Below are 14724 nucleotides of genomic sequence, written 5' to 3' on the forward strand. Positions count from 1 at the left end.
TTTATTGATAAAGGAGCGACTAGCCATCTAGCTATTCTAGTCACATTCCTTTCTCTTTCTCTCTCTCTTACTGTCATTGTTTGGTTGGTCACCAAGTCCTCCAAATCTGTCACTCGCTTATCTGTCCTCTAGTCTCCATTTCTACTTCTGTCTTAGTTCAGAACCTCTAACCCTCTCACCTAAATACTAGTTAAAATACCTGTTAACTAATCTACTTGACTCTGGTTTGGTCCCTTATGAATTTCTCTTCTACTGTGCTTCCTTAACTAGCTTCTAAAATATAAGCTCTGCAGACAATGAAATCATAAACATATTTTAAGAAAACGTAGGTGAATACTTTTATACTCCTGGAGTGGGAAAAAGCATTTCTCATCATGACATAAAACCCAAAAAGTCATAAATATAGCTACTTTAAAAAATCTTCTGTAAAATACAGGACGCTATAATCAAAGACAAGAAAAAAAAAACTGGGGAAAATATCTGCAACATATGGTAGGCAACATGCTAATTTCCTTAATATACAAAGAGTTCTTACAACTCACTAAGAAAAATACCTATCTATAAATTTGAAATAATATCTCGTCCATCTCATGGCCACACCAAGGAAAGGAAAAGCTAATGCAAATAATTACATAACACGATAAAGGGATAAAGTATCCCATAAAGATTAGGTATTGAAAAATTGGTTAGATATCATTGTTAGCTTCAAATGCTTCAAATGCCCTACCTAGGTTCAATTATATCACACTTCAACACTGAGATATCTGTAAGCAGTTGAAAAATGCCTCTGGAATCTCTCGTTTATGCCTTTGGAACACAATAGAGCATATTTACACAGAGCAAATCATTGCCTATAAAGCTAAAAAGGCCTCTGTGCCTGGATTATTGATGTTTTAGCTTTGAACCAGAAGGTTGAAGTCTTCAGGAACATTTCTAAACTCACACGACACCAAATTCTATTACTCCATCAGGAAGAGCCTGGGCTAGGAAGCTAGAACAAATGCCCGTCAGACGAAACTAATTGGCTTTCCCATTTTGATCTGAATTAAGTGACAAAATAATATCCTTTGAAAGAAGGTAGAGTATCAGCAGAGTGACACTGCTAATATAACTGCCACAAAGGTACTTACTCTACCAAGGAATATGGTCATCTAAAAGTAAGGTGTCAAAATCCTAAATGCAAATGGTACATATGACTCATTTTTCAAATAAAAGCTCACATGAGATGGTAAATCTACTGTACTCATAAGAAGGGATAAACTCTGTTAGGAGAGTAAACAATTCAAGATACCAATATAGCCTCTTATATGAATCTGGAGCAGAGGCCAATTCACTTACTGCAAGACTACAAAGGATTTGATGCACAAGCCCTAGACAGTACTAGTGTCTACTTGCCGAAACAGAATTTAAAAAATGAAACTGAGACTAATAATTGGAGTGCAACCACATGTAAATATGGGGGAAACAAAAGACCTTCACCTCAGCCAAACATTAATGAAAATTTGAAAATTCAAGCAATTATTTCCCAGCTTTGAAAATGTATTCTGTATTGAAGGACCAAAGCACCAGAATACCACCATTATACAATGTCTAAATAAGTGACTTTTTGTTGTTCAGTCTTTAGTTTAGTTAACTCATAATATTGTTGAGAATTATAATATAGAAACAAATTCAATTCTCTAAACAGCTTGACAGTTGGATTTTTACATTTCTGACTTGTACAATGGATTTTCAGAAATTCAAATTTTGACCAATGGTTTCTCAAAATCCATTTGATTCTATCATTTGCCTTTGGTGAAATTACTGCAATATTCTCCCAATAAATGTAGAGGCCCAGAAAGCTACTCTTCATTTTATTCCTGGCTGGAATGAGCTCAAAAGCTTTTGAAAATGAGCATCACATATGGAGATATATGACATGATCATTTAGGCAACCTGGGTCAGAAGGTCAGAATAAACATTACTGAAATATCACATATCGACTCCGGCTTTGTCTCTGGCAGACCTAGGAGGCCCAACAGCTTACATGCTAAATATAAAAACAAAGAGCACACAACTGAAAACCTACCTAAAATTAACATGATTCTTTTCTCAGGCCTCCAGCTTTTAAAAATATCAACTTTGGGATAGATAAATATGGAGACTCACTCTGGGAAGCATAAAGGCCCTCTGCAGCTCTGTCTTCGTGCCCGTCATACTCCCTGCTGGACAGCTGCCTGTTGGCAGTCTCCAGTCGATCTGTGCACAAAGAGAAAATGATTACAAAGAAATGCATATGGATCTAAGTCATCATCAAACTAGAAATGAAATGGGAGCCAAGAGCTGGGTATGAAGAGATGCTCAGGCAGGAGCCCAAAACTGAACAACTTTTGGGGAGAAAAAATACCTCCCAAAATATCAAAAGGAAAGTCTCCAGATGCCACGCTGTGCCTTTATGCAACTGAATGCCAAGGCATGCACCAGCAGGAGGCAGCTAAGAACAGGTTCTGAGAAAAGCCTGCTTTGCTGCCTGCAAGGCTGGCAAAACTCTGATTTGAATCCTTGCAAAGGGAGTCGAGTCTCCTTGACCTCACAAACCCAGCCCTAGTCTAACCTTGATCATCAGCCCTCTGTTTTAGCCAGTGAGTGCTATCTGTATTTTGGAACCAAAAATAATAATAATAGTGATAAAAACAGCAATTAAATAAACACCAACAAAAAAAAAAAAAAGAAAAAAGTCAAAATGATCTAATTGATGAAGAGTCTACATAGTTCTATGTTTATTCAAACCACCTGGTAAATCTTCATTTACTTGATTAGATAATTCAGTTTAACAAGTCTTTACCGAAAGTCTATGACATTCAAGACAAAACGGTTAACAGTAACAGAAAAGGTAGGATCTAACTACTGGAGACTACCAGTACCTTGAGTATTGTGACATACTAAGCCACTGAAAAGTGGCTTGGCTGACGAAAAGTAAAGTATGGGTTAAATCATTTTGCATGTTGGGGTTTGTCAAGACCCTGTAGCAGGTAGCTCCTAGTTTCTCACAACTGTGGGCCTTTATTTTCTCCCAAGAAGGACATAAGTCTAGTTCTGTTTTTTATTCTGCAGCTAGCAAAGCTTTTAAAGAATGCCACTAAATGACTCAGCTTGATGTGGAAGGGCTATGCATCCAACACTGGTCTTTTCAAACGATCCCATTCACATGGTCATGAGTCGCTGACAAGTACTTTTAAAGTGAGAAGGAGCCACACGTGTACTCCCTCACTTCTCACAGAGGTCGTCACTTTTCAGGCCTAATGCTACGACCTACGACCTACAACCTACAAGGCAGAAAAGAACCATTCTGCTCTCTGAGCGCCCTTTCCCCAGGTGGTTGGAATTTACAAGATTATCTAACACAATCTGAAGTCAGGCTGTTAGCTACATGGACAGTTTGGGGTAGAGAGGGCATGAATGGAACTTAGCATGCCTCGGAGGTCTCTGTTGAAATCATGAAGTCTTCGAATCTCGCCCTCCAGTTTGTTTCTCATCGCCTTGTCCAGTGACTCTCGCTTGGTGGTAGACTTGACTAGACTCTCGTAGGCTTCAGAAATCCTCTGAAGTTCTTTTTCAAACTGAAAGAAACAAGAGGCATGAAAATGGGACTCTGACATTCACATTGGTGCCTTAGTTACACTGACTCTGACATTCCAAGTGCGAAGGTTGTATCTTTAATGTAGTCCTTACTGCATCTCAAGTTTTGTGTCTACCAAATCGTGTAATTCAGCGGTCCCCAACCTTTTTGGCACCAGGGACTGGTGCTCCTACGAGAAGCTAACGTCTGATCATCTGAGGTGGAGCTGAGGCGGTGATGCTAGCGCTGGGGAGCAGCTGCAAACACAGATGAAGCTTCGCTTATTCACCAACCGCTTACGTCCTGCTGTACAGCCCAGTTCCTAGCAGGCCGTGGACTGGTACCAGTCCATGGCCCAGGGATTGGGGACCCCTGGTGTAAATCGACTTCACTTCCACCTCCTGCCTCCATCTGGCCTCTAAGTGTTATGCTGGGAATGTGTAAATAGTAGGTTCACATCTGGCTAGACCATCTGATGGCACCTTGGAAACATCCCTCTGTAGAAATATCAGGAAGGGGTGAAATTAAACATAACTTAAATCTCTTATATTCTGTATGGAAATTTATAACGATTCTTATTATTCCTGGTTAACATAAGGGAAAATATAAAAGTACAAAAAAACTAAAGGACCACAAATAGAATCACAAGTTTCTAGAATGCAAGTACAGTATTCTTGCGGAGACCTTCCAATCCATCCCTAAAGGAATGAAAAACCCACTTGAGGAGACACTGCTTTACTTAGCATTTTTACCCCTTTTTCTATGAAATTATCTATATAAAGGACTAATGGACTTGTATCCAATTGGAAACAAATATACCGCAGAAAATCTCTTTATATAAAGGAATTAAAGATATGGGACTAAAACCATTTTTTTGGTACTTCGCTAAATCAAGAGCTGTAACTGGGAGAGCCTTTACCCTATGACACATGTAAAGAAAGGTATAACAAACAAGCAGCCATAACTTGGATAACAGGAGTCTAATATAATATTGTGTTTTTGAAGTAGATATCAATAAACCCCATTTTACTGTTGTGTATCATAAATGCAGGGGTAAGAATAAAGAGTGTCTGCCAACATGGGACCTTGATGAACTGCTGCTAAATGTCAGAACGAAAAGCAAAGCAGGCAGGGTTGAGAGCACTACTGCCCCTCACTGGGCACCAAGAGACCTGTTGCTTATTTTTGGTCTCTCTACAGACCCCACGAGCCAGGCGCCCCAATTGCCTGAGCCCCAATTACTCAGATTAGAAAGTCCCTGCCAAGATTCCTATAAATAAACCATACCATAACAGTTCTCTATGGTACCCTTACTATGTGTCTGGGTGCCAAGGATGCAGAATTAAGTAAGACCATTTCTGGCCTTTAAGAGCTCAAGGTCTAGTGTTGGCCTGCGCCCAGATGCACACACTTCTACACTGCAATGTCATAAGGGGTGTGGCACTGCAATGCTCTCCACAGCCTAGAGATAAAGCAATTTTGCAGGGGTGAGGAGGAGTTTCTTTAACACAGATTTCACAGAAAATGCCATTTAAGATGAGTCTTGAAGGATAAACAGGAATTTGCCAAGCAGAAAAGACGAGGCCAAAAGGGTCTTGGCACCGTAGGCAGAAGATAGGACAGGAGCCAAGACACAGCCACGAAAAAAAGTACATGTCTCTGACATGACAGGTAGCCTAGGGGATGAGAGCAAGGTGCAAGCGGCAGGAGTTGGGGACAAAAAGGAAGACGTCATGTACAAGGAAGAATGATGGGGGTGGGAGGGCCTGGGGACGACATAACTACCGTATTAGCAGAAGCGCGGCATGATCTTACCTGAGGTTTTAAAGAGATCAAACTAAAGGATGGAGTTGGAGGGTGTGGGTGGGGAGATGAGACAGGAGAAAAGAAGCCCAGGTAAGAAGCTAATATAAACAGTGCAACGACAGATGACAACAGTGTGGAACTGGGACAAATTCCAGACACCGAGTAGAATCAATAGGTCTTAGTGACTGGTCTGGACAGTAAGGAAGAAAGAAGTCAGACAACATAGACATCCATAACTTAGAAGATGAAGTAATAAGACTTAACCAAGATCAATGATTATAAGAGAAACAGGTTTACCAAAGGAAGGAAACCAGTTGGGTTTTGGAGATACTGTGGTCTGGGGAGGCAGCAGAACCTCTTGGCAAGGATTTCTAGCTAGTAGGTGAGGACACAGGTCTGAAAGTCAGGAAAGCAGTTTTGTCACTGCGTGTAGATGACAGATGAAGTCATACAATGGAAAGCACTTAGGGACATGAACAGGAGAGCAGAGGGCCAACGACAGGGAGCATCGACACTGTGGGAGTAGATGGGGCAGGAAGAACCAGTGAGAGAGACTGAAGCCAGTGGTGCCATAAGGCAGGAAGCTAAAAACCTGAAGGAGAAGGAATGTGGGCCATGCCCTCAGAGGCTACAATGGAACCAGGACACATCTGGAAGGTCAATGAAAAGGCTGGAGAGCATCAGGGCTTCTGCTGAGTGGCAGCCAACCGGGGTGAAGCCAAGAACACCAAGGCTCCTGTCAGTACCATGTTATTTTCTCCAAGGGTTCCTAATACCAGAATTGGTTCTTCCATGGTCCCCTCTTTTCAACAAGGCTTTTCTGTTTCTTCAAAAGAGACTATGAACTGTCAGGAATGTGGCAGTAGAGGGGACAACATGTCCTGAATCCTGTCCATAGTTCTACCACAAATTATGTTCCTTCCTTTTAATTTTGTTTTCCAAAGAGATGGCTCCAAAACGTACCACCATTTCTATGCTAATTTCATCTCTAAAAGGTGGTCTTTGTTTTCAGAGAGATGGGCATGCTACAAGGACAGTCCCTTCCGAAGCTGAGAGGACCCTGAAGCCTGAGGTGTCCACCTCCCACTGTGAGAGCACGCTTCAAGTGCAGGACACCTAGGAAGCTCTCCTCAACCACACCACCCACAGGAACTTGCCTCCATCTGATTTCATTGTGTTCTCATCTGTTCTATTTGCCTGACCGAAATTTGGATGCGCATATGCATTTTGCATCACGATGGAGAAAGATTAGTCTCCTTCAGTGTGGTTATGGAGGACAGAATGACAACCAGACTAGGAAGTTAAAGAGATGCAGATTTTGATTCAACATAAGAATTTCCTAACCACATTTTCCAGAAGTGTACTATGCCCACTAGTGAGCTTCCCTTCTCTGGGAGCAGTCAAATAAGAAATGAATGACCTCTGCTCAGGGACATGAAGCAAAAATTCCCAAGGGATGGGAAATTGGGCCAGAATCATTTAAAATTTTTTATCTCTAATGCTCTATGATTTCTGATTGCACATTTTTTTCAGAAAGAGAACCACACCCTCTTCTTCATATTCCCCATGCCCAGAGCATCTTAAGTCTTCCCTGATGTTTGTTAAAGATGAAGAGAAGATTGGACAGGCTTGCTTTGATATAAAATCCATCTGGGACAGTTCAGAGTCTGAGTCTGATCATATGAAGAGAATACTGGGTTTGCCTTCACAGTTTTCATCCAGCCCAGATGTCAGGAAACTCTTAGGCCAGGCCATTAAGAGCCCCTGAACTCACAGAGAAGCACTCACTGTCCCAGAAACAGAACTGCGAGCAGAGTAGAAAGCCCTGCCCCTAGAAACAAATGGGCAGGGAAGGGCCCTGGGAAAATCTCAGCCATTCCAAACTCTAGATACTGGCTTTTTCCCTGAGCAACTTCCTATGTTCAGCTCAGGATCAAAGACAGGCTTGCTGTCCAAGTCGCAGACTGCCCAATCGAAGCCACCGTATCACACTGACAAAAGAGGGTCTTCAGTAAAGCAAGCCTAGGGTAACCGTAAATGCCTTCAAATGCCTTCAAGCTCTTTCCCTTCAAATATCCATCTACATACACCCCGATGGCTTCTAAGGCCAACCCACGCAACAGCCCACAGTCTGGTCTTGCTGGAAACTCCAACAATTAATCATGTTTCAGGGAAACTGGGAGGAAAGAGAAGCCAAATGAGTGACCAAAAGGAAATAACTGAAGAGCAGCTGCTCTTTCTGGGGGTCCTCAACCCTCATTCCAACACTAATAGTGACAGTCACCACCTTGTGCCTCTAGAAGCAGGGTCTGCCTACCTAGGCTGTGCTTTGGCAGTCTCCGGGTTTACTTGTTCTTCCTGCCACGCTCCTGGCACAGTGTGCATAAGCTAAGCCCTGCAATTAAAAATTCATCTATTTTTGGTTCCCTGCGAGTGCTCCTAGTGCACAAGGATCCCAGATTGGATGTTATTGCTGGCACGGGGGCAGCCACATCCTACGACACAGTACAATGGCTCCACCCAAAGTGGGGGTCCTTGCCACTGAGAAGCAAAGCTGTCACCTCATCCGATAGTCCTCTCCCCAGACCTAAGGCTTAGGGACAGCTAAGTGGTGAGGTCAGCGCCAAGGGAAGGCCTGAGACTAGGATGATCCTGGGAACACAAGCCACAAAATGTTAAGTCCCAGAGTTTGTGCAGCATTTCTGTCTCCTGGTCCTGGCTGTTGAGAACAGCCAGCTATAGAACTAGTGATGAGTAGCTCAAGTATTCGTCAAAATCTGAGTTTTTAAATTCACAATTCCAGTTTTACATGACAGACCAATAAAATGTAAAAATGTAAAAAAAAGAACCATTTATGATATTCAAGGGACTGAAGAAGTTTTGGGTTCCAGAAGGCAAACTGCTTTAGATTTTTATCCTTTTTCAGAAGGCATCAAAATCCTTTTGGCCACAACCTTTAAGAATCACCCTTCGTGCAGGGAACATGAGTCCCTGGGAGATTTGTTTTGTTTTTCAAAATAGAAATGTGTATCAACATCAAGAAAGAGATATATATGTGACAGGTCAGCAAAGTATATATTAATTAAAAGGTCAATGAAGAAGAACAAGACCTCCCAATTTCTGTACCCTCCATGTAACTGTTCAAAAATATCCATGTGAAAAGACCCAGAACCCAAGTCTGCCCTCAGGTGGGTCCACGTAATTCTGGACATGGCTGCCACAGAGCTCCATTAGGGAGAAGAAAGAATCACTTATTTCTCAGAAGTGCTGAGTTGGTCCTTTCCAATTTTCAGACCGTACTTGCAGAGAAGCTGCCCGGTGAGGTGTCAGAGGCAAGCTGGGGCCTGAGCACTGACTTACAGCCAAGGCCAGGAAACAGCACACTTGTTTCCCAACTTCTAAGGGTGTAACAGGGGTGGGAATGAGGACGCAATCTTTAAGCAACCCATTTGTTTCTGGCTCTCATTTTTCCCCCTCCAATAAAGGCAGCCAGAGCTCTCTGAGCCAAGTTTGGTCTTGACTCCAGGGAGCTCCAGACCTTTTCAGTGGAAGAGCCACACAAACGTGCTGAGGCAGAGTCTGTCTGTGAACAGTCATACCATCAAACCCACTGCTCCTGGCGATTTACTGCCAGCCCTCAAGAAATCAGAGGAGTTGGTTGTTCTGAAACGCTAATGAGCAAAAAGACTGGGCTTTACCAGAGAGATCACTACTAAACAGTGGATACTAACTGGCCAGCTAGGAGCATTAACTGTCATATGGAACCAAATGGCTCCTGTGGTCAGGCAGGGTTTATAATCCTACCTCTTCTCTTTAAAAAAGCCCCTGACTGGCCAGGACTGAGCCATGCACTTAGACATTTATAAGATCCCTTCTACCACACGCCTCCTTGCCGCCAGAAAGGAAGCTGGTGACCTGCGGCTGCCTCGAGCACCTATTATCTTTGCCCCCCTCACCTCTTCTGTTCTACCTGCAGCATTTCAGGTACTGACACATGGATCATCATGAAATCACTGCCCACAAGCGTTTACTCTTGCTGGATATTTTCCTATTGACTTTGGCTGTCAGCATAAAGCCCTAAGAATGAAGGCTGCCATACATTCTAATATTCCCATGATAACTACACAGGCTGGAATTACGCAGCATCTTCGCACCGATAAGTCACAAGCATAAAGAGAGCATGCAGTAACTCGTACTCTACCTTCAGTGTTGAGACAACATGGCTTTTTGCATACACCAGCTAATGAAACAAACAGGGCAATTGCAAGGTTCTTGTCTGAGATTCCCAGATTTGAAGGAAAACCTGTCGCTGTCAACTCATTCTAGTGTGTTACTCTCAGTGTTCCCTCTTCCACACTGTGCACCTGGGGAAATGCTACTTAGCTTCTGAATCTCAGGTCCAGGGCCACCTCTGCTGTAGCTACTGTAGCCCTCTGACTTTCTACTGCAGGCATCAATGTAGATAAGTCCGCCCTTTTGGACTGTAAGCTCCTTCAAAGCAGGCATCGTGTCTTATTTATTTTTTCTCCTTAAAGCCTTGCACAGTACTTGGCATAAAAGGGGTCTAGTTAACTGTTCGCAAGTGAGTCAGTGAATCCAGCCCCCCACAAGAAGGTAAGGAATTCTGTCCCTTCTAGAGAACCCTCACCCTTCTCTTCCCTTGGGAAGTCCCATACCTTGTGGAGCTTGTCGGCATTGTCATAGTAACCCTGAAGTTCCTGGTGAAGCGCCTGGTTCTCCTCTGTTAGTATCTCTACCATGTGCTGGGCTCGCTCCACAATTGCAAATGCATCTGGACCAAGCTGCTGGCTGGCGGAGGCGGCAGGAGGGGGCTGTGGAGCTGCCAGAGTCACTGGAAGTGCAAGTGGCAAGGAGGTGGCATGCAGAGGCCCACTGGCGGAGGAGTTCTGGGAGGACATCGGGCTGTGCTGCTGCACGGTTGACGGGAAAGGAAGTTGGCACGGGCGGCTGCAAGGGGACAGAAGACCAGTAATTAGGTTCCAGAGAAAGGCAAGGAAGCCCCAACAACATACGCACTACCAATGGCTTCCAGTACCAGAGGTCATCAATGTACCTTCCAGTGCTGGGCTGAGTATAGCAGGCTCAGTCCCTCATTCACAGATATTTAATGTCTCCCTCTGACTCAGCACCGTTCTGGTCACTGGGGACATAATGGATAAGACAGATAAGGCCCCTGCTCTCATGAAGCTTACATTCTCAGGGAGAGAGATCGGCAAGGAATCAAACAATAAACAAACAAAGCAAAGTATTGAAAAGTAATAAGTACTCTCCAAAGAATACAGCAAGAATGACGTGACAGTGAATGACTGAGTGGCAGGTTTGTACTGAGAGGTCAGGGAAGGGGTGTCTGAGAAGCAGATGCTTGAGCTGAAGTCTGAATGACAGACAAGAAGGTACCCATGGTTCCTCATTCCCCTACCTACATTTCAGGTAGGGGAATCAGGATTTTTCATGGGCAAGGTCAAGTTAGAAGAAAGCAAAGAGACACAAAACATAACCAGCAAAAGCAGCAAAAGGTAAGACCAGAGGGATGGACAAGGCTTTTGTAAGCCAAGGTCAGCCCTTCCCTTAGGGCATAAACAGAAGCCAATGAAGCTGCAAGAACGCAGGAAAGGTAACCAGTGAGGAGGCTTAGGTGTGGTCTAGGTGAGAACTTACGAAGGCTCGCAGGGTAGTAGAAGAGAAATAATAGAAGAATTTGGGGCATGTTTTGTACATGTCATTGATAAGAAGAGAGAAAGTGAGGAAAATTTTAAAAAATTACTTCTAGATTAACAATTTCCTCCTTACTGTTCTGTTAACCTGTTTTATAAGAACCGTTGTATTTTCTTTCAGCCTAAACCAAGGCCACCTAACAATTTCTACAGGTAAAGACAGCAAAGATAGTCTTGATATCTAGTTCTCCAACCACAGGTGTCTGTATTCCGCAGACTTAAGAAAACTAGTTTTCTTATTGATCTCCTTCAACCTTCAGGTCACAATCTGAGAACCCAGGTGCTAAAAATTATCAGCAATCCCCAAACCAACATTCTGCCTCGAAAGGCTGAGTCCTCTGGAGATCCAGCTACTTCTAATCTGTAACAGTTACCTGTGTCACCTCTCGTTACCTGTGGCCATCGACAGGCAAAGCTCTCAGAGCGAGCCTCATTTTTTCCCAGAAGGGTGCCTAGCCTTACATTTTCCTTTTAGGCATACTTGCTGGAATGTTTTTGGTCCCTGTCAGCCTCCGTACCTCTCATTTTGTAAGCACTTCTTGTAGCCAGGGCTCCTCTGAATGCCAACTCCTGGCAACTAAATGTCAAACTCTAGAACAACAATCCCCAACCTTTTTGGCACCAGGGACCGGTGCTCCCATGAGAATTTAATGCCTAATGATCTGAGATGGAGCCGAGGTGGTGATGCTAGTGCTGGGGAGCGGCTGTAAATACAGATGAAGCTTCGCTCGCCCGCTGCTCATCTCTTGCTATGTGGCCCAGTTCCTAACATGGCACAGACCGATACCTGTTCACAGCCAGGGGATTGGGGACCCTTGCTCTAGAAGACTATTTGACAAAGGTTGTCTTAGCCCTCCCTACACGGATATACAGACATTCACACGGTGACCTCAGGATAAACCCGGCAGTACCTGACAGTAACTACTTATAGGCCTTGCTTTGGAAGCTGACTAACATCAGAGACCCCACCTGAGCTCGGCAGATGCTTCCCAACTAGATTTCCTTATGCCTTCAGCCCAGAAGCTCCTTCCATTTCACATGAAAATAACTGAGATCTAAGTTCCCCAAGAGAAGGTGGAGAACCATGGAGCTTAATGAGATTCTTTCTTCCTTAAGTGAGCTTCACCATCCTCAGATTTCAGAAAGGAATGCTATCTGTGAGGAGATGCTGGCCATCCCGTCTCCCTTCCTCCCCACACCTATTATATAACCATCTGGCCATCTCTTCAGAAACAAAACGCTTCTGTATTTTGATGAATTTGGGCCCCTTCCACACTGAAGTGTGTGTGAATATGTGTCGTCCTGCGTGCATGAGGTCTGACTCCATCCCGATAGTGAAATCCCCAGAGTGCCACCCACAATGCCCAGCTTTCACCCAGATCACGGGCACTCCTATCAGGCATGGACCCAAAAGAACCACAGATCTGTTACTGAGTAAGTGCATTCCTGCAGGCTGGCTAAATCCTACAGTGCAATTTTCATGGAAAGAGGTTATCTTGGCAATAGGCAAAATACCACAAATTACACTGCTTCAGCTCAAAGGCAGACACCCATCCTCACCTAAGTACTCCCTCCCCACTTCACCAAATGCCGAGGACAGACATGGTGGCTTCCTTGGAGCTGAGGTGGCCCAGGTGAGTCTACAGCCCTGTTCTCCAAAGCATCGGGGCTTCCCTTTGACACAGGCAGCTTTGGGCTGGGGCTTCTATTAACAGTTAATGAATTCTGAGATTTGGAACTCTCTTATGGTCAATGATGAGCTTATCTTATCATCTTTTCCTGTTACCTAACAAAAAGGAAGCACTTTGTTAATACCAGCCTAAGTCATCCATGATGGGTCCTCCGAAGCAATGCAGGAAAAGGGTGTTTGCCAAGCTGGATGGACAGGAAAGAATAGGCTTTTGCAAAATGGGAAGTCTTCTATTAAACAAAAAACACTGCCCCACCCCCCCGATAACCGGGTTACACATCCCAAAAACACCACATTACAATAGGTGATGTGCAGGCAGGAGAGCAAACTTCTATTCCTTGGCTCCACTACTCAGCCAGCTGGGGTGGGTGCAAAAATGTGAACAGGCAGATCTGGGCTTAGGGGGAAAAAGTGTTGGAAGAGAATAGGAAGTTTTCACACAAGATCATACCAGTGCTATGAAACAGCTTATCCTCAGCTTTCAAAGAGAATGCCATTGATAAGCCACCATAAGGATAAATGGGGACAGAAAGAAAAGGGAAAAAGAAAGGATAGGAATCATCACTGAGAAGTGTGAGGGCTAATTTATTTGATACCACATGTCTTGTGTCTTGGTTTCCTGGGAGTATATACCACTTATCTCATTGTTAAAGAACTTAAGGAGTTAATATGTAGAAAGCCTGGCATAAAATGAACACTGGACAAATGTTAGCTATTATCACCATTACTATAATTATTATGGTTATCCCACAGCCCCAGTACATAGCCTAGCACTGAGTGTGGAATTCATGAGAAGTCCAAGAATATGTTTCTGTTATGGTTAATATTTATTGGGCACTTTTTATATTCCAATTGCAATGTAAACTGCTACACGCATCATCTAACTTTAACCTTTAAAAGTGTTTTACAAAATAGGTGTCACTGTCAGTCTCTCTACTTAAATGAGAAAAAAGGCACTGGACGGTAGGTAACTTGCAAAATATAACAGGGACAACGAGAACATAAAGGAGGTCCAAGCTCAGGCTTTTTGATTCCAGGGCCTGTGCAATTCACTATGTCCCTGTACTAGTGGAAGCAGGGAAGGAAGGCAGCCCCATTAGGTCCTCTGATCCTGGGTTCCTGTCGCCCAGTCTGAGCCACCACCATGTCACATCCATGATTCTCACCCTCACACGAAGCATCGGAATGTTTCGTAAGCTCGAGCAGCCTCAGAAGATTTACAAACACGAGATTAGACGGTTTTTACAAAGCAAAAAAAAGGAAGGGTGCTTTGAACTGGGGGTCTTGATGCCACCATACTTCCCCCACACCAGGGCCATGTCCCCATGTTGGTAGAGGTCGGCACTGTTTCTTAACATGGGGTCTTTTTTCTCTGGTTCTTCTTCTTAACCATGTAACCATGGGCAGGGTTTTAACTTCTTCACCTTTAAATTGTGATAATAAAATCTACCTCACAGAGTTGCTGTAAGCATTAAACGAGATAATGCATATAAAGCACTGCACATAGTGTCTATCTTTAAGAAAGTATTTAATAACTGTCAGCCTCCATTATTCTATCACACACTGCTAACGGGTGTTAGGAGAAAGACAAGAAGCACCACCCTTGTGTACCCTTTCCTCTTCAAACACCCTGGGGTGAGAGTCACAGTCCTAATCCTAAAGCCTCAATGAGGAACCAAAGCATACTCTTGTACCACAGAATTTTCCACTTCTGAAGAGTTTTCCTGCAAAGCAGAACAAGAGCCCAGCTTCAAGGTGACATCCATACATGTCAGGACACTCTCGGACACAGACTCTCATTTCCTTCTAGGTCCGTGCTATCCAAAATGGTAGCCACAAGGCACATGTGACTACTGAACACCTCAAATGTGACTAGTGTGAATCAAGATATACAG

At 43.8% G+C, this 14724-nt stretch overlaps 1 protein-coding gene across 3 annotated transcripts in view; it reads right to left on the bottom strand.

The window, feature by feature from the left end:
* AMOTL1 (angiomotin like 1) overlaps window positions 1-14724 on the bottom strand; it is a 119577-nt gene that overhangs the window by 38818 nt on the left and 66035 nt on the right. For all 3 annotated transcript variants that reach the window (XM_016158703.2, XM_016158706.2, XM_036220356.1), the window contains 3 exons: window positions 10081-10372; window positions 3455-3599; window positions 2149-2238 (listed from right to left, as the gene is read on the bottom strand). In XM_016158703.2, the coding sequence (XP_016014189.2) occupies window positions 2149-2238; window positions 3455-3599; window positions 10081-10372 (527 nt within the window). The remainder of the gene's footprint in view (window positions 1-2148; window positions 2239-3454; window positions 3600-10080; window positions 10373-14724) is intronic.

The sequence above is a fragment of the Rousettus aegyptiacus genome, unplaced genomic scaffold (assembly GCF_014176215.1).
Source record: "Rousettus aegyptiacus isolate mRouAeg1 unplaced genomic scaffold, mRouAeg1.p scaffold_m13_p_5, whole genome shotgun sequence".
In the NCBI taxonomy this organism is placed as follows: Eukaryota; Metazoa; Chordata; class Mammalia; order Chiroptera; family Pteropodidae; genus Rousettus; species Rousettus aegyptiacus.